General features: G+C 46.1%; 1 protein-coding gene across 1 annotated transcript in view; it reads right to left on the bottom strand.

Moving 5' to 3' along the window:
* Nucleotides 1-18,397, bottom strand: part of CRTAP (cartilage associated protein) — a 35,780-nt gene extending 17,383 nt beyond the window's left edge. The window contains exons 1-4 of the mRNA XM_032268894.1: nucleotides 17,807-18,397; nucleotides 13,356-13,505; nucleotides 8,921-9,092; nucleotides 123-251 (exon numbers count right to left, since the gene is read on the bottom strand). Coding sequence (XP_032124785.1) covers nucleotides 123-251; nucleotides 8,921-9,092; nucleotides 13,356-13,505; nucleotides 17,807-18,277 — 922 coding nt within the window. The 5' untranslated portion in view covers nucleotides 18,278-18,397. The remainder of the gene's footprint in view (nucleotides 1-122; nucleotides 252-8,920; nucleotides 9,093-13,355; nucleotides 13,506-17,806) is intronic.
* Nucleotides 18,398-27,870: the final 9,473 nt, after the last annotated feature.

Here is a 27,870-nt window from a genome sequence, read left to right as displayed (position 1 = left end):
ACCAGGGCTGTCACTGTGACCTCAGTGAACTCTCAGCAGCCACAGCTAAGAGCTAATACCTCTGTTTTACAGTCTTGGAAAAACCAAGTGCCTCACCCAAGATGTCACAGAAGATTACTTACACTTATAATAGGCAAACTGCAAGTAATGGTACATGGTAGCCACAAATTTCTCGACGGGATAGCCTCCTATAACTGGGGTGAGGTTCTCTTCACACTGTATTTTGCATTCCAGAACCTCTATGTAATGATCTGAAACAAAACGTGCAAATTTTCAGAGCAGTGCATCCATTACTTTCTTAATACGCTCCTTCTGCCTCTTGCCCAAATGAAATTGGTAAAAGAAGAATAACTGCAACACTTACGAGGAGCCAAAAATCTTTAATATACAAAATTCCTTCAAATCAATAAGAAAAAGACGAACATCCACTATACAAATGGCCAAACAATATTAACAGAAAAGAAATTATTAAAATGTCTAATAAACAAGGTGAGAGTTGCTACACCTAGGCTGTAATTAAGAAATACAACTACCCCTAAAATAATTTAAACTATTAAATTGGCAAATTTTTTAAAAATTCATCACGTAGTATTAAGAAGAGAACAGTGAAATGCTCTCGAATTCTGTTGGTGGAAGCAAAACAGGAACAAACTTTTTGGAGAACAATTTGGCAAGATTTATCAAAGGTTAAAATATACAGACCTTCCAACCCAGCTGTCTACTTCTAGGAAATTTTCTTTAGACATAGGCAAACATAAGCACTGTTTATAATGACTAATGAACATACTTGGAAGTACCTAAGTGCCAATCGATAGGATGAGGATTAATAAATCCTCGAAGGATGCAGGATAAGCTCTAGATAGTGGCCACATGGACCGCATGGCATAAGTCATGTGTCAGCATAAGTTGTAAACCTGTTGTTTTTAATAAACTGTCTTTGTTCTGCTCCTGAGTTTCATGTAAAAAAGTCAACCTTTGTCTTTGTTCAGTGCTCAGTTTTCAGATGCGAATCCGCTGAGCTGGTGCACCTACATAAAATCCTCCTGTTCCACCCATTGGTCTCACTGGTCTCCTGAATTTCTGCAACATTTTGGTGAGCCAGCCAGGAGCGGAGATGTCTCCTTTGCCTGTGGGCTTGGAACCCTGGGTCAGGTGAGACCCGTGACCCCAGATGCCATCGGGAGAACTTAACCTGGAAGGGTGATCAGCTCTCCCATGACTCAGTGCCCTTCCCCGACAGTGCAACAGAACCTAAGGGGACACAGGACAATTCCAGGACAGCACACTACAGAATTGTGGTGAGATTTAGGGCCCACGGCAGGACCTGTCCCTTAAGGACAGAGGAGGAGCCTATAAATGACCAGGGTGTAGTTAGTACTCCAACCCAGGACGTGAGAGTGGTTCACAAAGTTGGAAGAAACCTACACCCCAACTAGGGGATCTGGGAGTGGGCAAGTGTGTGAAAGAGGAGGTTCCAAGAGGGACCAACATGGGGAGTGATGTGTGGGGGCCGCAGGTCTCTTAGCACACACTGTACACTCCGAGTGAGGTGTGGGACTCACCAGGACTGGGGTGATCCACATACAGCTTAGGGAGAGGCCCCATGATCTAGGTACTGTGGCAGAGGAACCCTCCACTAACACTAAGCGGCATCTGAAAACTTCCAAGAGGAAGACAATCTAATTGCTCTGAAGTGAAAGGACGTGTGTATTGTGCTGTAATTGGGAGGAAAACGGGTGGAAAGTTGTCGAAACCTTCCTCGTTAGACTGAATGTTAAAGAACTTTAAGAAGGGTTATTTGGGGGATTATGGAACCAAGTTGAGCCCCCAGAGGTTGAGGCTGAGAACTCACTGTGAGATAGAGTGGCCCTCTTTTGTTGTCGGATGGCCGGCTGAAGACACTGTAGATAGGGAAACAACTGGCCGTGTACTTAGGGTGGTGACTGGGGTCGGAGAACAGCCAGGGCATCCGGACCAATTCCCTATATTGACTCATGGCCAAATATAGTTCAAACCCGACCTGCGTGGCTGCAGCCCTATTTGGCAGATTACTGCAAAAACACTTGTAGCACGAGCTGAGTCGAAAGAGAAAGAGAATTCAGCCTCACAGTCAGCTGCAAGAGCAAAAGGACACAGGCAGGAAAAGTCAGTTCTGCAGGCACCGCCAGAGGAGAGAGAAGCCCCTCCTCTCTATGCACCAATCTATCCTCCTTTACCAAGGGAGTCAAGTTCAGATGGTGACATGCCCCAGGCTTCACCTAGAAGGGAGGATTCTGAGCCCCTGCCCCAGGAAGTCAGAGAGGAAAGTCAAGATGATCAAGAAGGCCACCTTTGATCTGGACACACCAGAGCTATGCAAATGCCCCTCCAAGAAACTTGGGGACCTATCTGCTATGATGATCAGGGCCAGATCCAAAGGGTTCAACCGACTCTTGTTTACCAGCATTTTTCAACCTCCTGAACTGGAAACACCATACTCCCTCCTACACGGAGGAGACCCAGGCATTCACAGATCTGAAGCAGTCCGTTTCTCAAATACACAATCCAACTTGGCCAGACTACAAGCAGCTTCTCCTAACACCACTTAACAATGAGGAGTGCCGAAGGGTCACTCAGGCAGCCCTTTGCTGGCTAGAGAGCAATGCGCCAGAGGACACTGATAATGTCCAGGCATATGCTCAAAACCAGTTCCCAGAAGCAGACCCACCCTGGGACCCAAATGATGTAACCCAGTTTCAGCGCCTGCAGAGGCACCGAGAGGCGCTCCTGCAAGGGCTGTGAGCGGGCAAAAGAGGGCTATTAACATAAGGAAAATCTCAGAAGTGTTGCAGGAAGTTAGGAAAGTCCCAGTCAGTTCTATGAGAGACTCTGTGACACATTCCGGCTTTACACTCCGTTTGACCCTGAGGCTGCTGAGCATCAGCACATGGTGAACACAGCATTTGTAGGGCGAGCCCAGGGGGACATTAGACAGAAATTACTAAAGCTAGTAGGTTCTACAGGCATGAATGCCCCCAGCTTACAGAGATGGCTACCAAGGTGCACGTTAATCGTGATGAAGAGGCAAAGAGGGAAGCTGATCAGAGGTTTGAAAGACAGGCTGATCTATTAACGGAAGCCTTCATAGAACAACAAGCGGGCATGGCAAGGGGGCGTGGACATGGCAAGGGGGCATGGACATGGGCGCAGACGTGGTCGTCGAAGGGGCCAAGTCGGGCTGAGGCTTGAAAGCCAGCCAAGGCTAGATAAGGATCAGAGTGCATGGTGCAAAAAGAAAAGACGCTGGAAAAATGCATGGCCTGAGGGCAAGGAAGAAAATGGCAGCGACTGTAAGACTGGAAAACTGCCAGTCAGAGGCCATCATGCCCCAAGAGAGTTGGACGCTGGCCAGGCACAGGATGCGGTGCCTCACACCTGTAATCCCAGCACTTTCAAATCAATGAATTGCAGGCAGACCATGAGGCAACTGCTTGTCAGACCTGGAAAGGATGGTCTCCAGACTCCCTTTTTGAGAATCTTACTAATACCACAAACAGAAAAGCCTAAAGTGAGGCCAGGTGTGATGGCTCATGCCTGTAACCCCAGCACTGTGGGAGGCTGAGGCGGGTGGATCACTTGAGGTCAGGAGTTTGAGACCAGCCTGACCAACATATTGAAACCCCATTTCTACTAAAAATGCAAAAATTACCCAGGTGTGGTGGCAGGTGCCTGTAATCCCAGCTACTCAGGAGGCTGAGACAGGAGAATCACTTGAACCCGGGGAGCGGAAGTGACAGTGAGCCAAGACTGTGCCACTGCACCCAGCCTGGGGAACAGAGCAAGGCTCTGTCTCAAAATAATAATAATACGTAAAGTTATCCATTACAACAGTACCTGTGATAGGAAAAGAACAGAACAACCCAAATGTCTATCAGATAGTTGAATAAACTAGAGCACTTCACACTCTCACTCCAACAGAGTACCTGACGACAAATAAAGAATCCCTGTGTACTCATTTGGATGTCATTCGGTGGAAAAAGCAAAGAACAGAAGAGTATATAAAGTATGGTACCCATTCCATACAAAAGGAGCAAACATAAAAACAAGAAAATACATGTTTATATATATACACAAACATAGAAAAAATGATGCAGGCAAGAATTTTCCATAGACACTGAATCAGCAGGGGGTGGGAGGGGAGGGCAGAGCTTGTTGAGCAGCAAGTGGTCAGGGTCTTGCTATGAATAAATCATTTCAAAAGTAAAACCACTAACTGTACTGTGGAAAAACTAAAAACTAGAAAATACCTTAAATGCTGAAAAATTAACATCAACAATAAGGGGGCCAAGAAACATCATACATACCTTGACATGGTATGCTGAGGAGGACATTTATATAGCAGTCCAGCCAAAAACACACAACCTGAATGTAACTGTGAAGACACATCATAGAAACCCAAACTGAGGAATGTTTACAAAGTAATTAGCCTATATTCTTAAAATATATCCTTGGGTTTTTCCAGATTAGAGAATACTAAAGGAAGATGACAAATAAATAGGAACCATGATTCTGAACTAGAAACTGTACCAGGAAAAAAAAACTGGTGCTGGAAAGATTGTGACAATTGACAGCCGGGCGCGGTGGCTCAAGCCTGTAATCCCAGCACTTTGGGAGGCCGAGGCGGGTGGATCACGAGGTCAAGAGATCGAGACCATCCTGGTCAACACGGTGAAACCCCGTCTCTACTAAAAATACAAAAAATTAGCTGGGCATGGTGGTGCGTGCCTGTAATCCCAGCTACTCAGGAGGCTGAGGCAGGAGAATTGCCTGAACCCAGGAGGCGGAGGTTGCGGTGAGCCGAGATCGCGCCATTGCACTCCAGCCTGGGTAACATGAGTGAAACTCCGTCTCAAAAAAAAAAAACAAAAACAAAAAAAAAAGAAAAGACAATTGACAAAATGGGAATATGAACTACAGATTGAATAAAAGGATTGCATCTAGTATATTAAGTTTCCTGAATTTAATCACTGTGGATATTTAGATAATATTGCTGTTCTCAGGAAACAAACCGAAGTGTCATGGGGTAAAGGGTAATAATGCATGCAACCTACTTCCAAATAGTTCCAAAATAAAAATAATTATACACAGCCGGGTACAGTGGCTCACACCTATAACCCCAGCGCTTTGGGAGGGCAAGGCAGGCGAATGACTTGAGGTCAGGAGTTTGGGACCAGCCTGGCCAACACAGCGAAATCCCATCTCTACTAAAAATACAAAAAACTAGCCAAGTATGGTGACGCCTGCCAGCAGTTCCAGCTACTCAAAAGGCTGAGGCAGGAGAATCCCTTGAACTGGGAGGCAGAGGTTGCGGTGAGCTGAGATTGCACCACTGCACTCCAGCCTAGGTGACAGAGCAAAACTCCATCTCAAAAATAAAATAAAATAATAACAATAATTATACACACAGCACATATGGAGAAGGTGATAAACTTGGCACAATCAATGTTACAAATTGGTGAATCTAGGTAAGGTGTACATGAGAGTTCTTTGTACGATTCTTCTGACTTCTCTACAAGTTTGAAATTATTTAAAAATAAAAAGAAACTCTAAATATCTATATATCCATACTGTGAGAGGCAAATCAATCTCAGAACCCGAAAATCACTAAGCCAAAGGGAAATGTCAATCTGGGAACCCCGTAGGGCAAACTTGTTTCCCATCCTATTCCTAAATAAGATAGCTACAAAGGTTAAAAAAAAAAAAAAAAAAGCTACAAATTTCTCTCCCCTCCCCATCCCCCACCCCAGCCCACCGCCGACAGAGTATCGCTCTTTTGCCAGGCGCCAGGCTGGAGTGCAGTGGCACAATCTTGGCTCACTGCAACCTCTGCCTCCTGGCTTCAAGCAATTCTCCTGACTCAGCCTCCCGAGTAGCTGGGACTACAGGCACGTGCCACCACGCCCAGCTAATTTTTGTATTTTAGTAGAGACGGGGCTTCACTATGTTAGCCAGGATGGTCTCAGTCTCTTGACCTCGTGATCCGGTCGCCTCAGCCTCCCAAAGTGCTGGGATTACAGACGTGAGCCATCATGCCCAGCCACAAATTTCTCTTATAATTTACCCATAAGGAAATTTTTGTGGACAAAGGACAGGCAAACCTCAAAGTTATCCCTTTGCTCACATGGGACAAAGGTATATCTGATTGTTTGCTTTGCTCTGTTGTTTCCCTAAGCCAGACTAAAGCGTAAGTGCCTATTCCTGTGAATTTCATATTCAGTGAAAGGCTAATCAGAAACTCAAAAAAAATGCAACCGTTTGTCTCTTACCTACGTATGACCTGGAAACCCCCTCCCCACTTAAGGTTGTCCCGCCTTCTGGACTGAACCAATGTACATCTAACATATATTGATTGATGTCTCATATCTCCCTAAAATGTATAAAACCAAACTGTGCCCTGAGTACCTTGGGCATATGTTGTTAGGACCCCCTGAGGCTGTGTCACGAGTACATTCTTAACCTTGGCAAAATAAACTTCCTAAACTGATTGAGACTTGTCTCAGATACTCTGATTTATAATACATATATCTTAGCTGTATCAAAGACAGACAGAGACAGCAGATGTTATGCGCTTCCTGATGGAAGAACTCAGCATCAGCTATCAAGCAGTCGACTCCCACCAAAAAACCACCCAAAACATAGTCAACTCGAGCCTGTTCAAGCCTCTACATCCAATTACTGATTTACAAGAAATATAGAAGACAGAGGAACATGGGAATACGGTCAGCAAAACCCAGACGCTGGGAATCTCTACAGGACAAAAAATGCAGGTCCTTCAACAGCAAGGGGGAAAAGACACAGCGGAAGAACCTATGGATTAAACGACACTAAAAGATAACCAACTTGCTACAATGTGGATGAAACATGACATTATGCCCAGTGAAATGAGCTAGTCACAAAAAGGCAAATAATGTATGACTCCACTTATATGACGTATCTGGAGTAGTCAAATTCACAAAGACAGAAAGTAGAAAGGTTGTTGCCAGTGGCTGGGGGAAGGGAAATGGGCAGTTACTGCATTTTTACAGAGTTTCAATTTGGGGAAACATAAAAAGTGCTAGAGATGGAGGGTGCTGATGGTTGCACAATCATGTGACTGTCGTCAACGCCACTGGAGTGTACACTGAATGATAGTTAAAATAATAAAGTTCATATTATGCATATTTTACTACAGTACAAATTTTCAAAAGATAACCCATCACAATGGATGGACGTTATTTGGATCCTGATTCAAACAAATGGTAAATTAAAGGCGCACACACGTATTTATGACATTTCTGAAATAATTAGTACACTATTTAGGTATTTAATGATGACATCAAAGAACAACTGTTAAAATTCTACAGGTGTAATAGTTTGTTGATCTGTTTAAAAAACAAGGAGTCCTTACCTTCTAAAGGCACATGCTCAAGTATTACAAATGAAATAATATGGCATCTGGAATTTGCTTCAAAATAACGTGAGAGGGAAAGCAGGTGGGAATTAGATGAAGACAAAGTGGCATGAGTTGCCAATCACGAAGTTAGGTCGTGGGTACATGGCGGTTTATTATACTCTTCTCTCTGTTTTTGTATATGTTTAAAATTTTCCATAATAAAAAGTTTTCTTAGGGCAAAAACAAAACAAAACAAACCCTACTTTGTAGAAAGAGGTTAATGAATAAAAAGCGACTGAAAAAAGACAAAATCGAAAACCCTGGATTCAATAACTTTAAAAGAGCTTCTCTAATCCCAGCACGTTGGAATGCCAAGGCAGGCGGATCACGAGGTCAGGAGATGACACCATCTGGGCTAACAAGATGAAACCCCGTCTCTACTAAAAATATAAAAAATTAGCTGGGTGTAATGGCATGCGCCTGTAATGCTAGCTACTGGGGAGGCTGAGGCATGAAAATCGCTTGAACCCGGGAGGCGGAGGTTGCAGTGAGCCGACATTACGCCACTGCACTCCAGCCTGGGTGACAGGGTGAGACTGTGTCTCAAAAAATAAATAAATAAAAGAGCTTCTCTACTGCAGGATTTCTAAGGGCCTTTAACCATTAAAGTGCACAGTGATTCTTCAAGAGGGAGACGCAGTGCTCAGCCCATTCCCAGGCTTATTTAACAAGTATACAGATACAGGGTACCGTCCAGATTTTACTTATCTCGTCCTTTCTGGGAGGCACAGTTCTAGGATCAGTGTTCTCAAACCGCTTTGGGAAAGAGCCTCCCTTAGCCGTTTCCCAATTTCTGTAAGGACGCTGCCCAGTAGAGGCACTTGGGAAATACCTAGGCACTATGGAGAAATCTGGGCTACTTATGCACAGAGTTTTACATTTTCTTCCTTTCTTTATTTTTCCTTTCTGTGTTTTCCAAACTTCCTAGAATGGGCATACATTCTTTTATAATCCGAGAAGAGATTTAATTTTTAATCAGATTTAAATTTTAATCGGATTTAAATTTTAATCTTTTATAATCAGAGAAGAGATTTTTAATTTCAAAGAGTTGCCTTAGTGATGGCCACTTAAGGGTTCATTCTACCTTTGTCTGTGTTGGAAAATTCCTGTAATCAAAGTTATCTCAGTAGCATGAGTCACTGAGGTGCCCTTGGGCCCGTTTTTATTTTTCAAAATGCCTGTAGGAAATCTGTAAGCAGGTAGGGCAGATACAGAATTCTACCTTGGCAGGCCTGTGCTTGAACCTTCTCTCAGTGATCTCACTAGAAGCCCCTGCCAAGTCAAAGGCTTATCTATGCAGGTGGCGACTACCCCCAGTTACCCATTAATAAATGAGCTCAAAAGTTTCTCAGAGGCCACTCCAGGCATCTAGAAGGCATGCAGGCAGAAAGCAGACATCTAGGGAAGACTATTCCATGGGCGTACCGAGCTTATTGACCCAACACCAACCTGCTATGGAAAGGTAGAAGTCTTTGAAGTCCTTGATCTCCCTGGAACCCTCGCAGGCTGCGACACACTCATAAAAGGCCTTGAAGAAGTCGGGAAGGGCCAGCTCCATGTCTGTGATGGACGTTCTCCAGTTCTCACCATTGTACGCCCGCACTGCTCGGATGAACAGGCTCTGAAAAGCAAGGAGAAGCCAGTGAAGCTTGCTCCTGGACGTGAAGGGAGACATCCATGAACTCTCAAAGGGAATCAAGACCACCAAGCTCGCTCTCATTAGTTCTGAAGAAGCCACACTGACCCTTAGAGAAGCCAATCAGGGAGTTACTTTATATACAGATTTTTCTACCCTGCTGACAATGGGTATGCTTATTTAGTTCAATTCAAAAAGTAGCAGGCACCTGATAATAAAATCAAGTTTGAATCAAGGAAAATGGGAAAACTATGACAGAGATCAGATCAGCAGCTGCCAGGAGTCAGGGGTTACAGGAAAAACTTGCTCAGGGGTGGTGAAAATATTCTACGTTGTGACCGTGGTGGCAGTTACAGGACTGGATGTATTTGTCCAAACTTACTGAATTATACACTTAAAATTGGTAAATACATTGTAAATAAATGATACCTCAACAAAGCTGGTTTTTAAAATGGAATGAAGGAAAAAATATAAGTTTGAGAGCAGGTATATTAGTCTATTCTCACACTGCTATAAAGAAATGCCTTCGTCTGGCCAATATAGCGCAACCCCATCTCTACTAAAAATACAAAAATTAGCCAGGTGTTGGTCACACGCCTGTAGTCCCAGCTACTCAGGAGGCTGAGGCACAAGAATCACTTGAACACAGTAGGCGGAGATGGCAGTGAGCTGAGATCGTGCCACTGCACTCCAGCCTGGGTGACAGAGAAGACTCTGTAAAAAAAAAACAACACTGAGGCTAGGTAATTTATAAATAAAAGATGTTTAACTGATTCATGGTTCTGCAGGCTATACAGGAAGCATACCAGCTTCTGCTTCTGGGGAGGCCTCAGGAAACTTACAATCATGGCAGAAGGCAAATGGGGAGCAGCACTTCACATGGTCAGAGAAGAAAGAAGGGGTAGGGGGAGGTGCTACACACTTTTAAACAACCAGGTCTCACGATAACTCACTCGCTCACCATCATGAGAACAGCACACAGGGGATGGTGCTAAACCATTCATGAAGGATCCACCCCCATGATCCAGTCAGCTCCCACCCGGCCCCACCTCCAACACTGAGGATTACAATTCCACATGAGATTTCGGTGGGGACACAGATCCGATCCACGTCAGCAGGTGTCTGTGACCCCTCTTTCTCCAACAATGCAGGATAAACAGAAGTGCCATGCATCAGCACTAGTTACTAGGAAGGGCAACCATGTGCCAGAGAGTGGAAACCTCAAGGACTTTCTGCTAATTGTCGATCAGACTCATTAGAAGAGAAGTAACTAGGACCAAGGAAGCAGCTTGGTCTCCAAGAAATAAGTAAAGATCCTGGATACACACAAAACCTGCTAACTTGCAGAGGCCAGGACAGGCCCTGAATAAGCATGGGACCCTCCATTTGGAGTTCCTTCTCAGCTGCTCCTGAATGAGGGTATCTGAGAGCCCCCCTTGGACCTAGAATTTTCACCAAGCTTAAGGCCTCAGGTAAAGAGGTTGGATTTTCTTCAACCTCCTGGGCAGGCAGCATCCCCTGGAAATAAGATAGGCTGAGAAATGAAGGAGCCTTTCTGAAGAGCGCATCAATGAGCAGCAACTCCAGGCAGCTGGTTCCACAGAAGCAGCAGGGCGGTGGCAGCAGCAAGAAGGAAGCCAAGCAAGAGAGAGGAGCCCCTGATCACACAGGAGGGCAGCCCGGCCACCGCAGAAGGGCTCCAATGAGTGCCAACAGAACTAGCTGACTTCCAGAAAAGCCCAGGGCACTGACCTCATGCACTCAGCTTCATTCCCCAAACCCTATGAAAACAACAGTGAAGACAACGAAAATGCATAAATTGCTTTTATGGGAGAATGGAACGGGAGCAAGCAGCAGATAAGACTTCAACAACTTTTGGAAAGACAGAAAGCAAAATAGTCACAAAGGAGGGGTCAGAGGGGAAACAAGCTATACGTCCATTGGCATGTGCAGGCGTGAGGGTCCACGGAAGGCTGGGGTTAGGCATGGAACTGGAAGCAGGACTGCAAGTTTGAACAGGCTGTTTGCTGGAGACCTGGGTCCGCTCCCAGGACCCACCCACCCACCCAAGAGATCACATCTCCCAAAGCCACTCTTCACCAGAGACTGATAGTTTGTTCTAGAGACTTTACCCATAAAGGCTGAGGAATCAGGGACCAGACAGCAGAGGCCAAGGTGGAGGCATGACGCTAAAAATCAGGAAGCAGGTGAAGTCTTCTGACTCACCTGGGAGACCCTGTCCCCCTCCCTAGCCTGGCTCTCAGACATCAGCAGATTGTGGGTAAGCCCCCATATAGGCACCAAGGAATGAGAGCTAAGCAGAACCCCCCCAGCACAGTTAGGGCCTGAGGAATATCTCACTTTATAGTGTTACTACTCAGCTATTTCCTTTTATATAATCCTTTACATAATCATATATTAGTTTATAGAAATAGGGCTTGAAGGCTCCCTTTATATAATCCTCTATATATAATCATATAATAGTTGATAGTATGAGTGCCTAAAGAACATTTCCCTACATATATACTTATAATTATATCTTAGTTCAAAATCAGAGAAATGCCTAGAGTGGACACAGTACAGAGCATGAATTAAGGGATAAGTAGCTTATAGTCAGAGGAATGCCTAGAGCAGACAGTGCAGAGCATGATTTAAGGGAAAACAGTTATACCAGGACAAGAATCCATGGCCCAGGCGGCAGCGTTCAGTATCGTAAAGATACCCGCTGTATGGCAGGCTTGGGGCGAGAGCCACTCCTCCTGATAAAGGAGTTGTAGGACCTTGCTGCAGTTCTTGTGGAAGGCTGCCCTCAGAACAGCAACCCACCTTGGTGACTGTGATCTTTATCAGCTCTTGCTACTGTGCTGCTTGAAAAGCATCTTCCCATAGAACCCACTGGAAGCTGCCAGAAAGTGGCAGTAATCTTGACAGCTCTGTCAGTGCTATGTGACTTAAAGCATCCCCCCATAAATCTTCTTAGAAGTAGCTTGCCCATAGATAGAAGTATTGCACATTGTACCCTCTTCACTGCACACAGCCCACCTTCAAGCCTCGGTGACCTAATGGGGGTGGACCCCTTACTGCACACAGCCCTTGCCTTCATGGGAACGGGCCCCTTGCTGTGCACTGTCCACCTCCTGGCCTAGGTGACCTAATGGGTGTGGACCTCATGTTTTATTGCTCACGACCCTATCACTATCCTTAAAGATGATTTCTCTCACTGCCCTACCCCCTAACCTATACATAATAAATACTCACGCTTCTGGACATTCGGGGTCTCGCCTGACTCCACTCATAGGTGGCGTGGCACCCTGAGCCCAGCTGTGTTTTCTTGTACTTCTGTGTCCCGTCTCTTTATTTCTCGGATCCTGCGCCTCAGCACAGCATAAGGCTCACCCTACAACCCTGTGGGGCCCTCAGCCCTACAGCAGATGAGCATGGGCACCCCACCAGCCCTGCAGAGGGCTGGCGGAGTCTTCCCTGGAAAACTGACAGATATCCCCAAAAGAGACTTCCACACACATTTTCCCTACCAGTGAAAAAGTGAGCCTGCGGTCTGAGCGCTCTACAGAAAACCCTGTGGTCAGGCCCTGGGAACTACAGCTCCTAGGGGATATTTTCTACACATCCCCGTTTCCAACAATGCCCCACCCTTACTTGCTACCCAGGCCCCCAGTGCCTGAGTCCCAGAAGGCCTTGACAATCGTGAGTGCTCAAAAGGGTGAGGTCCTTCTTTCTTACTGTTCTTATACCTAATTCTCATCAGATCTTCACTTCGTCGATGCGTAAACTTAAGCATCCTCTACTCTGCACATCAGCCTTCCTTAACTCCTCTTTGTTTTTGACCTTAATATATTTGGGGCATGTTTGTGTGCAGGTACAAAAATATATGCCTCCTTGTTTCATCAAAATTGGAGATTCATGTTTCTGTTTCTTGTGTTCCTGGTCATTTTTAGATGATTTCCAAGATACGGCTTTAATCTACCCTCTTAAAACTAAATGATTAAATGACCATATTTCTAAAATGTAGCATTTAAAGAGAACATGACTTAAAATTATCACAGCATGCAAAATGTCATTCTTAAATGGATCACTTTGTGCTAAAAGTCAATCATTTCTATTGTCATAATATTCAGCACTGTCACCAAAAATCACTCTAGGTCCTTAGCTTGCAGGAGCTGCTCACGGAGAGACATTTCTTTAACAGTCCACATAGCCACTAACTGCCACGTGAAAATCTGCATATACCTCATATGACTTGGTTTCTAGGTCTTTAATGTAGTCCTCGGCACCAGGCAGGCTCTTATAATACGCCATGTTCCTCTTCATCATTTCGTCATCGGGATGCTTCAGTAGGAAGGTGTGAGCAGCTGCGATGGCTTTTGGGAGATTATTTGCCTAAGGACAAAGAACAGAGAAGCTACTCCACGGATGCTGAGTGGTAATTTTTGCGAAACAAGAATATCTGCTCAGTCCTTCAGAAACTTTATGTTGCTGTGATAACCTTTCCAGCTAAAGCTTCTGTGGCTCCCAGGGCCCCTCAAGACCAAGTCTGGCCACCGTCTGGATGGCCTCGGTCTGCCTTCCCAATCTACTCTGCGAGGGCTACGAACTACGCCCTCTGCGTGGGCTACCCCAGGAGGCTGGGCTGTGTGGCCTATGACAACAGACTCCCTCGCCCTGTGGCTTCCAAAGTGGCTCGCCAGTGAGGAGCCCCAGTAGGAGGCTGAGGAAGGGAAGAGAGTAAGGTCTCTTATTTCATCTCCTGGCCCTTCCCTGCACAGTCATCTTGGACTGCTGTGTCCCTTAATTGAAGGTCACAGCTCTTCTCAAGGTGGCCCTCGCCAGAGTCTCCCTCCTTCCAGGTTTCCATCATTGCTCTCTCCCCGGCCCCTCTTGGCCTAGGGGTGGTCATATCCCACTGCTGCCACCCCTGGGGCACGACACTATCCCTCGTGGATTCCCCACGCACAGCACACACCTTTGTATATAACCATCTTCTTCAACGTTCCTCCAATTACCCAGCATTACTGCACCAAATCTCTTCCACTGGAACCTTGACAAATACACTGTTTTCCCAAATCTCCACAGACCTTCTGCTAACATTCTCATGAGCCCACCACCTCCTCATTTATTCATCCATTCACGCAGCAAATTCATGTCCTATTACAAGAGCACCATTTCTAGGATGTGGGTCTATAACAATAAGCAAAACAGGAAAAAAAATCCCTTCCTGCATGGACCGTGTATTCTGTCCAGTTCTCCGTCTCCCAGTGGCTTCTTAAGAGCCTCTCTGTTGTGTTAGTTCTGGGTTCTGTCTTCTCGTGTTTTACGCCACCCCGCAATCTCAGCCAGCATGTCTATTTCCCCCATTGGACCATGATCCTCGGAGGACCCAGCTGTGAGTCATTCATTGTCTGAATTCCTGGTGCCTCACACAGTCCTCAGGACAAGGCAGGACAAGGAAAGTATCTGTGATTTGAACATAATGACCATATAATAAAATTTATTCATATTTTCCTCTCTTTGCCCTTTTCTCTTCTCTCCATTGAAGTGGGGGCCACTTCTGAGTTTCGTTGCCTCAGGGGAGGTAGGTGTCTGGTCAGAACCATCACCTTTTTTCATTTGAAAAAAGCCTGTGGAAGAACTTGGCAGTTTTGAGGAGAGGAAGAAATTGGAGAGGAGCTGAAGGAAGAAGCTGACTGGCCTGGAAGAAGAAGAGGGAGAAAGGGAGTCTCCCAGGCTAGGAAACAAGTTCCCCTTGGGATCTGTGGGAGCGGCAGGCCTGGGGGCCCCGGAGGTTCAGGGCTGGCACTTATCGGCAGTGTCCAAGAGGGCAGAAGTCCTCAGGGAGAACAGGTAATGGGGGGGCCTCAGGTGGGCAGGCAAATAGGAATGCAGAGGCCTCCCTGTGGGGACACATGACCACCAACTAGAGATTCCCCCACACTATGGACTCTTGACACACGTGGTAGGGAGAAGGGCAGGTACCCATGCATGTGCACAGACTCTTTCAGCCAATCCAGAGGGACACTCCGAGGCAGGAATTAGGGGATTTGGTTTAGACAGAGAAAATACCCTAGATTGCTAAGAGTCATTGGAGAGCATGTATCTGTACCAAATTGACCCAGAATAGGAACCAAGTTATTCTGAGACAATGGCAGTGGCCACATCAGAGAAGCATTGGGTGGTGATGAGAACAGACTCCCAGATGTCAATGCTGATGTTTTGGGAATGCCAGTTAGTGGCATTCAAAGGCAGGGCTGCCTTTGAAACAGCCCTACAGAAAGCTTCACACTCCTGGCTGGAAAATGGCTATAGTCTTCAGCCAGAAGGAAGGGAGGGGGTACGAATGTTGCCTTTTAAAGCATTGGCTAGTGAAATTAGAGTTGCTAATTCTTAGCACACTTAGAAAGAGGGGCACAGAGGCCAGGTGTGGTGGCTCACGCCTGTAATCCCAGCACTTCGGGGGGCCGAGGCAGGTAGATCACTTGAGGTCAGGAGTTCAAGACTGGCCTGGCCAACATGGGGTGAAACCTCATCTCTACTAAAAATACAAAAATTAGCTAGGCATGGTGGCGCATGCCTGTAATCCCAGCTACTCAGGAGGCTGAGACACAAGAATCACTTGCACCCAGGAGGCAGAGGTTACAGTAAGCCAAGATTGTGCCACTGCACTCCAGCCTGGGTGACAAAGTGAAGTTGTGTCTCAAAAAAATATATATCATACACACACACACACACACACACACACACACACACACAGACACACACACATAGAAAGATGGTACTTTACTGACTTTTAACTAAGTGTTACAAGACCTGTAAAAGGTTTTGAAGAGAAGCTGTGACCATCCTAACCTTTTGGGGACGCCATGATGAAGGAGAAAAGCCATGCCTTATGGTTACATTGAGTAAAATGTTCTTCCCCTCCTCCCTATATCACTTGTTCAAATTCATTCTGTGTATTAAAGAAATCAGAGTTTCTGGTATTCTCTAGGTTTAAAAATAAAATGTTTTCCTCTTGATTATGTGATTTAAATTTGGTTCAGACCATATTTGCCAAAAGTTATACAAAAAAAGAATTAGATAAGCCATTTTTAGCTTAAAAAATGGTGCTTTGTATGAAACAGCCCTCATTTTCAACATTCTGGAATTTTATTAATCTCATTCCCTACTTCTATTTTAAAACTGTCTTTTTTTAAATTGCCAGAACAAACATTCACAAAATTGATACTTTATGTAAAACTGTAACCAAGTATAGAAATAACCCAGCTTTTCTCCTCTCGTGGAGTTTTGTGTTATTTTATTGCTCATATGAATACAACATTCATGTGGCTCTGTCTCAGTGGAAATATGAAAAACAGATCTTGCAGTCTAGAGACTGAAAACAAAGTTTAAAAACAAAACAAGAAAAGCCTTCTACCTTAAGAATCTGGAATATGCCATGAATCTATTTTCTCAACCAGGGAAAGTAGAAAGTAGAAGGGCTTTGAGAGAGTTCTTTTAGCCAAACCCTGTGAAGTCGCATCAAACCACAGCCTCTTTATCTAGTGACAGGGAATTCAACCCATTCCTAAAACTTGTGGGTCCTCAGAGTAAGAACCCATAGGACAGAAAACTGCAATTTGTGGCTATTTTTAGCCAGCAATCACAGAGAGAACTTAAGCAGCCATTAAAAGGAGGCAGTGAACTGTGTTAAATTCTAGATGACAGAGCGAGACACCGGAGAGGGCCAATCCCCTTTAAGCAGGGACTTGTCCTTGCAAGGAGTCCCTGCCCTTCCTGGCCTCAATTTCATCCTCTTTAAAAGAGACTAGTCGCTGTGCGCAATGGCTCACGCCTGTAATGCAAACACTCCTGAAGGCCGAGGCGGGAGGATCACTTGAGTCTAGGAGTTCGAGATCAGCCTGGGCAACGTGGGGAAACACTGTCTCTTCAAAAAATATTTTAAAAATTAGCCGGGCGTGGTGGCGCACGCCTATAATCCCAGCTACTCAGGAAGCTGAGGTGGAGGATCACCTGAGCCTGAGGAGGTCAAGGCTGCAGTGAGCCATGATCGCGCCTCCGCATTGCAGCCTGGGTGACAGTGATACTCAACAAAAAATAAAAATAAAAGGGACTATTTGGCTTCTCAGGTCTTCTGCTTTATTATCACAAGTCACCACTCACTTAAGAAAAAAGGTGACTTTAATGGTATATACAGAAAAGAGGCGTCTGCCCTCAAATAACAGAACATTTATCAGGCACTTTGTTGGGTGCCTGGCGCTGGGCTGCCTTCTATGTACGTATTCTCTGCCTTAGAGCTATCCTTCAAGACAGGCATTCTCATGTTCCACTAAGATGAAGAAGGAGAGGCAGGATTTGAAGGAGACCTTTGGTGGGGCCGGGTGAGAGGGAGCCAGGTCTAGAACTGTCGGTGCAACGCGGCCCCGGGCGCAGGGGCGGGGCGTGGTCTGGAGGCGGGGGTCAGGGGCGGGGCGGGGTCTGGAGGCGGGGTCAGGGGCGGGGCGGGGTCTGGAGGCGGGGTCAGAGGCGGCACCGGAGGCTAAAGGCGGGGTTAGGGGCGGGGTGAGGCCAGGAGGCAGAGGCGGGGCTGGGGCTGGAGGCGGGGCTGGGGCTGGAGGCGGGGTCGGGGCGGGGGCGGGGCTGAGGCCGGGGCCGGGGCCGGGGCCGGGGCCGGGGCGGGGTGGACTTGCCTTGAAGTAGGCGAACTGCAGGAACTTGTAGGGCTCGCGGCGCTGGAAGTCCGCCAGCACCTCGCGGCTGGGCTGGGACTGGCGGAAGGCTGGTAGGCCCTGCTTGCAGCGCTTGAGGCAGTGCGCGCGGCGCAGCAGGCCCCCGAAGAGGCGCAGCTCGGGATAGGGGGCGAGGCCGGCGGCGGGCTCCGGCCGCTGCGCGGCGCTGCAGTTGCGGTGGCAGAAGGCCTCGCTGTCGCGCAGCAGGCGGTGCAGCCGCAGGCTGATCTCCAGGTAGCCCACGCTCTCGGCCCAGTGCTCGCCGCTGTATTTGTCCAGCGCGTGCCGGTAGGCCGACTCCAGCGGCATCAGCTCGTCCCGTGGGAAGCTGCGGAAGCTGTAGCGCTCGTACTGGGCGCGCCCCGCGCGCAGCGCGCAGCCCACGCACAGCAGCGCCAGCAGCGCCGCGGTTCCCCGGCGCCCTGGCTCCATCGCGCCCCGCGGAAGGAAGGAAAGAAGGAAGGGACGAAGGAAGGGAAAAGGGGAGGGAGAAGGAAAGGAAAGAGGACGGCGTGACGCGGCGGGCCGAAACCTTTCGGGGCGGGACGCCAGCCTCCGTCCCGCCCCGTCCGGCCGCCCCTCCCCACCCTGCCGGGGGATCTGGGCGCCAGCTGCCCGCGCAGAGGGGGTGCCCGGGGAAGGCGCGCGGCGCGCTGGTTCCTGCAGACCGGTGCGTGTGATGGGGCTCTGCCGCTCTTTCACTTGGAGACCGGCCTGCAAGGCCGACGCGGCCCTAAAAGATCGTAGATTAGTGTTACTGAAACTTTATAATTGCCTGGAGGTTTGTGAAAACGCAGATTCCTCTGAATCAGAAAGTCTAGGGTGGAGGTCTGAGGATTTGGCGAGGCTACTGCTGCGGGTCCACTGGCTGCACTTTGAATAGCGCTGCCCAACCTTAGATTTTAGTGATAGAAAAAGACACTGCAAAAATAATAAAGATGTCAGTAGCACTTTGTAAACTGTACAGGTAGTCAGGTGGAAGACTGCACACCTTATGAATCTGCGACTCCATTCTGTGGAATATGCTGGAGAAACTTGCGCGTGTGCATCAAAAAATATGGGCGGAATGTTGGGGCAGCACTTTTCTGAAAGTCTTTAAACTTTTTAATCTTGAAATAATTTACAAGAAAGTTGCAAAAATAGTACAAAAAGCTTCTATATACCCTTCATCAAGATTCACAAGTTGCTGACGTTATACCACGTTTCTATCTTTACGTTTTTTTCTGACTCATTTGAGATAGGTTGCATACATCAGGCCCACGGTCCCTTAGTGGTTTTTGTTTGTTCGTTTTTTGAGACAGAATCATACTCTGTTGCCAACCTCCGCCTCCCGGGTTCAAGCAGTTCTCCCTGCCTCAGCCTCCCAAGTAGCTGGGATCACAGGCATGCGCCACCAAGCCTGGCTAATTTTTCTGGGTTTTTTTTGGGTTTTTTTTTTGTTTTTTTTTTTTTAGTAGAGACGAGGTTTCGCCATATTGGCCAGGCTGGTCTTGAACTCCTGACCTCTGGTGATTCACCTGCCTCGGCCTCCCAAAGGCTGGGATTACATGCATGAGCCACAGCTCCCGGCCTCTTAATCTTTCAGTGTGTGTGTCCTAAGAATGAAACTACCAATCAAATTTAGGAAATTTAATACTGTTAGAAGACTTTAATCATGTTCCATTTCCAGTTTCCTCAGCTGTTCCAATAATGTCTTTTATAGCACTCTTTTCTCTTAGACAGGATGCAGTCCATCCACGATCACTGTTACATCTAGTCTGTTTCCTATCCTGTAATCTAAACTGGTTCGTCAGCTTTTCTTGTTATGCCATTGGCATTTTCGAAAAATATAGGCCAAAGCAGCAATGAGACACCACTACAAAATCCAAACCACTAACAACATCACATGCCGACAAGGATGCGGAGCAACAGGAACTCTGATTCACTGATGGTGGCAATGCAAAGTGGTACATTCACTTTAGAAGACAGTTTGGCAGTTTCTTACAAAACTAAGCATACTCTTCTCATACAACCCAGAAATTGCGCTTCTTAGTATTGACCCAAATGGGTAAAAATTTATGCACAGACCTGCAAATGGATGTTTATAGCAACTTTATTCACAATTACCGTAACTTGGAAGCAACCAAGATGTCCTTCAATAGGGGATACATAAACTGTGGTATATCCACACAATGGAATTTTATTCCAAGGTAAAAAAAAATGAGTTATCAATCCATGAAAAGACATATCTTAAATGCACATTACTACGTTGAAAGAAGACAATCTGAAAAGGCTACATACTGTGTGATTCCAGCTATATGACATTCTGGAAAAGGCAAAACTATGGAGACAGTAAAAGGATCAGTGGTTGCTAGGGATTATGGAAAGGGAGGGATGAATAGGTGGAGGACAGAATATTCTTGGAGCAGTGAAACTATTCTATATGATACTGTAGTGGTGGATACATGCCATACATTTGTTGAAATCCATAATTTGCACAACATTAAGAGTGAGCCCTAATGTGAACTGTGGACTGGGGGTGATAACGATGTGTTGGTGGAGGTTCACTGATTGTAACAAATGTACCATTCTGGTGCAAGATGTTGACAGTGTGGGAACTTGGGCATGTGTAGGGTCATGGAGTATATTTGAACTCTGTCCTTTGCGCTGAGTTTTGCTGTGAATCTAAAACCACTCTAAAAAACAAAAAAAAAATTTTTTTCAAAGAACACAGGCCAGTTACTTTATAAAAGATTCCTCATTTGAGGTTTTCCTGATGTTTCCTCATGATTAGATTGAGATTAAGCTCTTTGGCTAGAATGCCATAGAAGCAATGTGGTATCCGTCTCAGGTATAATGTCTAAATAACACAGTGTGCACCCCTTGTCTGTGTTAACTTTTATCACTTTATTAAGGTCCTGTCTTGTGGGTAACCCCCCGATAGGTACCGAGGAAGGAGAGCTAAGCAGAATCCTGGCATAATTAAGGTCTGAAGAGTATCTCAGTTTGTAGTGTTACTACTCAGTTATTTCCTTCTATATAATCCTTTATATAATCATATATTAGTTTATAGAATTAGGACTTGGAGAATATCTCAGTTTATAGTGTTACTACTCAGTTATTTCCCTTTATATAATCCTCTATATATAATCATATATTAATTCATTGAATGAGTGCCTAAAGAATATCTTACCACTCAGTTATTTCCATATATATATAAGTTCATAATCGGAGGAATGCCTAGAGTAGACACAGAACAGAGCATGAATTAAGGAATAAGCAGCTTATAGTCAGAGGAATGTCTGGAGCAGACACAGTGCAGAGCATGATTTAAGGGAAAACAATTATACCAGGACAAGAACCCATGGCCCCGGTGGCAGCGCTCAGTATCGTAAAGATACCCGCTGCATGGCAGGCCTGGGGCAAGAGCCACTCCTCCTGATAAAGGAGTTGTAGGACCTTGCTCCAGTTCTCATGGAAGGCTGCCCTCAGACCGGCAACCGCACCTTGGTGACTGTGAACTTAATCAGCTCTTGTTACTGTGCTGCTTGAAAAGCATTCCCCTATAGAACTCATTGGAAGCTGCCAGCAGGTGGCGGTAACCCTGACAGCTCTGCACTACTGTGTGACTTAAAGCATCCCCCCATAAATCTTCTTAGAAGTAGTTTAGATACAAGTATTGCACGCTGCACCCTCTTCACTGCACATGGCCCACCTCCATACCTCGGTGACCTAATGGGGGTGGACGCCTTACTTCACATGGCCCTTGCCTTGATGACCTAATGGGAATGACCCCCTTGCTGCGCACTGTCCACCTCCTAGCCTAGGTGACCTAATGGGGGTGGACCCTTTGTTTTATTGCTCACAACCCTATCACTAGCCTTAAAGATGATTTCACTCAGTGCCCTGTCCCCTAACCTATACACAATAAATAAACACGCTTCTGGACATTCGGGGCCTCGCCTGACTCTGCTCATAGGTGGCATGGCCCCTTGAGCCCAGCTGCGTTTTCCTTGTACTTCTGTGTCCTGTCTTTATATCTCGGATCTTGTGCCTCAGCACAACATAAGGGACACCCCAAGACCCTGTGGGGCCTTCAGCCCTACAATGTCTATTGTCCCTACTTCATTTGTTTTCTTCTTTTGTAATTAACAAGTGTCTACAATAGGGTACCACAACATTGTTCTTTTTTTTTTTTTTTTAAAGACGGGGTTTCACCATGTTGGTCAGGCTGGCCTTGAACTCCCGACCTCAGGTGATCCACCCACCTTGGCCTCCAAAGTGCTTGGTTTACAGGTGTGAGCCTCTACGCCCGGCCATCACAACGTTGTTCTTAATGATAGAAAGTAAGAATAACCTGTCCATAAATAGAAGAGTGAATTTTTTAAAAATGAGAGTAAATGCATATAGAAGAATGTTACAGCAGGGAAAATGAAAGAATTAGAGCTACATATAACAGTTCAATCTGGGGATGGGGGGAATAACGGAGAATGATTCCATTTGCCTAAAGTTTTAAAATATGGAAAAGCACACAATGTATTATTTAGGAGTTAAAAATAATATAGTCCTACTTTATACGAACACACAGGGTAAAACTATATTGAAAAGAGAATGATAGGCCGGGTGCAGTGGCTCACGCCTGTAATCCCAACACTTTAGGAGGCCAAGGCAGGTGGATCACTTGATGTCAGGAGTTCGAGACTAGCCTGGCCAACATGGTGAAACCCTGCCTCTACTAAAAATACAAAAAATAAGCCAGGTATGGTGGTGCATGCCTGTAATCCTAGCTACTGGGGAGGTTGAGGCAGGAGAATAGCTTGAACCCAGGAGGCAGAGGGTTGCAGTGAACTGAGATCGCACCGTTGCACTCCTGCCTGGGCGACAGAGCAAGACTGTCTCAAAAAAAAAAAAAGAAAGAAAGAAAGAAAGAAAAGAAAAGTGAATGATAAACGGAAACGGGGTGGTGGTTTCCAGTGAGGTGGGAGGAAGAACATGGAATGGTAGAGGGTCAGATGCAGGGGAGGGGTTGGGAAGTAAATGTGACAATGCTCATTGCATCGCTATTTTTTATACCTTACATATATTTTGTAAATATTATTTTATATGTTTATATTTCGTGTTCTTGTTTTTTTAAAAAACAATTTTTGGAAAAAGAAAAGATTGCAGTAGTGATATGAAGAAAATTAAAAAGCTGAATGAGACGGGGTAGGGAAGATTGGTTAAGGAGGTGGCATTTGGATGGAGACGTGAAGGGGAGGGCGCCTGTGAGAGAGCTGTTCTGGAGATGGTGCGCAGTGTGTGCCTGAACTTGGAACATGTTGTCTGGAAATCCCCAGCGACCATCATTCCCAATAGCAAAGAGATACAATCTGGAAACATCTCACACAATCACTCAATTGTACAAGATACTAAGCTCTGGCCACAGCTTCTTCCTCTGTCTTGCCCTTGCCATACCAACTCTGGCTAAAGGGCCTTTGCCCAGGGCTGTTATTTTAGATGCGGGTGGATCACCTGAGGTCAGGAGTTTGAGACCAGCCTGGCTAACATGGCGAAACCCCATCTCTCCAAAAAATACAAAAAATTAACCGGACAGGCGCCTATAATCCTAGCTACTTAGGAGGCTGAGGCAGAAGAATTGCTTGAACTTGGGAGGCAGAGGTTGCAGTGAGCCGAGATCGTGACATTGCACTCCAGCCTGGAGGACAGAGCCAGATTCTGTCTCAAAAAAAAAAAAAAAAAAAAAAAAAAAAACACTTTAAATTTCTTCTCTACATCCATGCCCCTTGGCAATTTGACTTTGCAGCTTCTTCACCAAGAGGGAGAGTCGGTTTTTCCACCCTTTGGATGGGATTTGGATATGTGATTACTTTTGTCAATGAGACAGCAGAAAAGGTCCCAAATGGGACTCCCCAGTTTCCTGGTACTTGGAGCCCTTCTTTCATGTGCTTATATGTAGGCTATCCTGCTGAAGGAGGAGAAACATGTGACCCATCGTTTCTGTCGTGTTTCCATCATTTCTGTCACTTCCCAATTGTATGAGTGAGGCCATCCTGGATCATTCCACACCAGGAGATTCACCAGCTGTCTTCAGAGGCATGGAAAGTCCAGTAGAGCCAAAACCAGAAGAATCACACAGCTGACCTACAGAATCATGAACTAAATAAACCCTTACTATTGGCCTCTAAGTTTTGGGGGTAGCTTGTTACATAGCACTAGCTAATAGATGCATTGACCAAAAGTTCAAGAAGGATAACTATTCTTTCTTCTTATATTGTTCCTTCCCTTGTCCTTAAAGTCAGAGTCAACCTGGTAAGACTGATGGGGAGAGACGGTCACATGTGCACTCTTGCCTCTGCTGAAACATCATCGGGTCCTGGTTGGTCACTATTGATGAGTCATTCCCCCTCCCTTTAGCCAAGGCCCCACAGGTCCATCAGCTCTGTGCTACACCCAGACCACTCAACTTTGACAATGAAGTCTGGGGAATCCCAGGGAGCTGGTTGGATCCCAGGCTGCCTCCACAAGCCAATGCACTGCTCCCACAGAAGATGGGGGGAAGGAGACATAAAGAGTACAAGAGACTGAGAGAGGGCCACTGTGGAGAGAGCATAAGGCATGAAGAAACTGAGTGTGGGCTGGCAGAGAGGTCAGGTGGAATTGCCTCTGAGGAGCAGGGCTGTCCATGGACAGGCAGAGGTGGAGGGAACAGTGGCTTTCCATTATAATTCAATAGAATTTTTTTTTTTTTTGGAGATGGAGTCTCATTCTGTCACCCAGGCTGGAGTGCAGCGATGTGATTTCAGCTCATTGCAAGCTCCACCTCCTGGGTTCCAGCGATTCTTGTGCCTCAGCCTCCTGAGTAGCTGGGATTACAGGTATACATCACCACACTTGGCTAATTTTTGTACTTTTAGTAGAGACAGAGTTTCACCATATTGGTCAGGCTGGTCTCGACCTCCTGACCTCAGGCGATCCACCCAGCTCAGCCTCCCAAAGTGCTGGGATTACAGGCGTGAGCCACCATGCCTGGCCAATTCAACAGAATTTGTAAAAGGAAGTGAAACTAGACATCTAGTGTGGCTGCCTTCTGCTTCAGTGGCTGATCGGCCTCAATAGAGCTATGTCTAAGGGTGTCTCCTCACCAAAGAAGGCAATGTTCCCCCAGGTGACTTAAGTGACAAATTCTCTTTTATATCGTGAATTTATTCATTCAATACACGGTTCAGCATCTATCTTATACCAGGTCCTGCACTTGGTGCTGAAATGCAAAGATGAAACAGACATACTTCCTTGACTGTGGAGTAGAGGAGATATAATATCTGTTTATTATTTCATCTGTTACATAAACCTATAATGAATTGTATTCCAGGTGCTATATTAATGATATCAACTTTTGCCTCAGAGAACTCAAAATTTGGAAATGACAGATAAGTAAACCTTTAATTACCCTCCTGATGGAGTTGGAGTCGAGATGTGGACAGAGGACTTGCGGAGGCTGCAAAGGGGCCTGGGTAACCGAGTCCAAATGTGAGTCTGGAATGGCTTCTCCAAGAGGCCATGCTTGAATTCCTTTAAAGGGTATGAAAAGATGGAATAGAAGTTGACTGGAGACAGAAATGGAAAAGAAGATTGCTGGCAGAGGGCACAACTATGCAAAGTCCTACGGGGAAGAAGGTGTTGGGGCTGGAAGCCACAACACAGTATGGGAGACTCCTGCAGTGATTCCCACAAGAATCACTGTGAGGGCCCAAATTGAATCACAGAACATAAAAGCCATAACACAGATAGAGAAAGATCATAAATGCCAAAAGTTAGGCTGGGTGCGGTGGCTCACTCCTGAAATCCAGGCAATTTGGGAGTCTGAGGCAGGTGGATCACTTGAGGTAAGGAGTTCGAGACCAGCCTGGCCAACATGGGGAAACCCCGTCTCTACTAAAAATATAAAAATGAGCCAGGTGTGGTGGCACACACCTGCAATCCCAGCTATGTGGGAGGCTGAGACAGCGAATTGAACCTGGGAGGCGGAGGTTGCAGTGAGCCAAGATTGCACCACTGCACTCCAGCCTGGGTGACAGAGAGAGACTCTGACTCAAAAAAATATAAATAAATAAATAAATGTCAAAAGTTAGATGTATGTAGAACGCTACAAGAATTTCTGGAAGGGAAGAACTCCTTTAGCTAGTGTAATCAGTGATTACTTCATTTTTAAAAAGGCATTCGATCTGGGGTTTAAATTGGGGATGAGCTGTAAACCCATAATCCTAAAAACAAAATCCAACAGACATCCCCAAAACGCTAGGTTGGAGAAAGCACAAGAAGCGCATGCAGGGAAGAGTTCACCATGTTGAACAAATGATTATCTCATCTTGAACTCCCTAGAAAACAGAGCCTGGGGCAAGCACTAAATGCTAATCCTTTATTTGGGGGTGCAATGCACGACAGTGAGAATGAGAAGAAAGGGAAAGGGGGCAGGAAAGGAGGAGTAGTGCCAGCTAATGCGTTACTGTGCAGGCTAGTGCTTCATGCCAGCCTTGAAGGCATGGAGACAGTTTCTTGGCAGGTGCACTCACTAGACCATGTGGAATGTCTCTGGTCAGAGCAACAACACCTTGAAATAGTCGATTGGAGGAAGGAAGAGGAAATTTATTTACTGGCTCTTTCCCACCTCTGCTCTTCCGTTGCACTGGGCGTCTCCATGTCGGAGTTAACTTGCTTGCCCTTGTGGGTAGCACCACCTAGCTAGCCTCTTTGGCAACCACCTGGGAAGCATGGTGCCTCATTCCAGTGAGTCCAGAAGTGTCCAGAGGAGCCAGAGGCTCCAGATGGTTGGTTTTGGTGGCACATGTGCTGCAGCGGTAGCCGTAACAGAGAGGCAGCTGAGAGTTCAGGAGAAAGGTGAGTAGAGAATCCGGGCATCATATGACATGTATGCAGCAATCATGGAGGTTCGAACAAATTACCACTGAGACTCTCTAACTCAGATGTTCCAAATTTCAATTCATTCTATATTGGGGCCTACTGCAGTTCATGTTAAAAAGAAAGGCAAAGCAAAGCCAGGTGGGATGGCTCACACCTATCATTTCATTGTCTTGGGAGGCTAAGGTGAGAGGCTTGCTTGAGGCCAGGAGCTCAAGACCAGCCCAGCAGCATAGCAAGACCCTGTCTCTAAAAATAAAACAAAAATAAAATAATTTTAAAAGTGCATGTCTGTAGTCCTAGCTACTCAGGAGTATCTCTTATGCCCAGGAGTTCAAGGCTCACTCCAGCCTGTGCAACAGAGTGAGACTCTCTCCCTAAAAAAAAAAAAAAAGTGAATCAGATGGAGAGGGTTGCCAACTGGAGAGACCCGTTCTGCCTGAGGAATGTCCCAACCCAGATCTCTAGAGTACTGTTACGTCATGGAACCTTGGGCCTGGTGTGACCGGAACTTCTGATCTTCGAAGAGAAACTGGAAATTCAGATTATGTAAATTCCCCTGATTAAATGTTGACAACTACAGTAATTAAATAAAATCAAAGACACTGTTGGGTTGACATGGAGAGCGTCAAATCAAATAGCTCTTCTGGCCTCATCTAGTTTTAACCTTCAATCTAGGTAGAAAACAGCTATGATCATTTAGAGAAGGAGGGAACCACAACTGCAGGAGTGGCTACGAAAACAGAGAGAGTGGGCTGGCTCCAGGGGTCCGGGTGAAGAAGAAACAACAGGCCTTGGTGGTAGATTAGACGTGAGAGGAAGAACAAAAGAAACAGAATAAAGAAATAGGCCAGGTGCAGTGGCTCATGCCTGTAATCCCAGCACTTTGGGAAGCTGAGGTAGGTGAATCACCTGAGGTCAGGAGTTCAAGATCAGCATGGCCAACACATGAAACCCAGTTTCTACTAAAAGTACAAAGATTAGCCGGGTGTGGTGGTGCACACCTGTAATCCCAGCTATTGGGGTGGCTGAGGCAGGAGAATCGCTTGAATCTGGGAGGCGGAGGTTGCAGTGAGCGAGATTGTGCCACTGCACTCCAGCCTGGCGACAGAATGAGACTCCGTCTCAAA

This window comes from Sapajus apella, unplaced genomic scaffold, assembly GCF_009761245.1.
Source record: "Sapajus apella isolate SASKATOON/1434 unplaced genomic scaffold, GSC_monkey_1.0 scaffold4, whole genome shotgun sequence".
Classification (NCBI taxonomy): Eukaryota; Metazoa; Chordata; class Mammalia; order Primates; family Cebidae; genus Sapajus; species Sapajus apella.
Note: the sequence above shows the minus strand (reverse complement) of the source record. Positions and strands in the feature narration are given on the sequence as shown.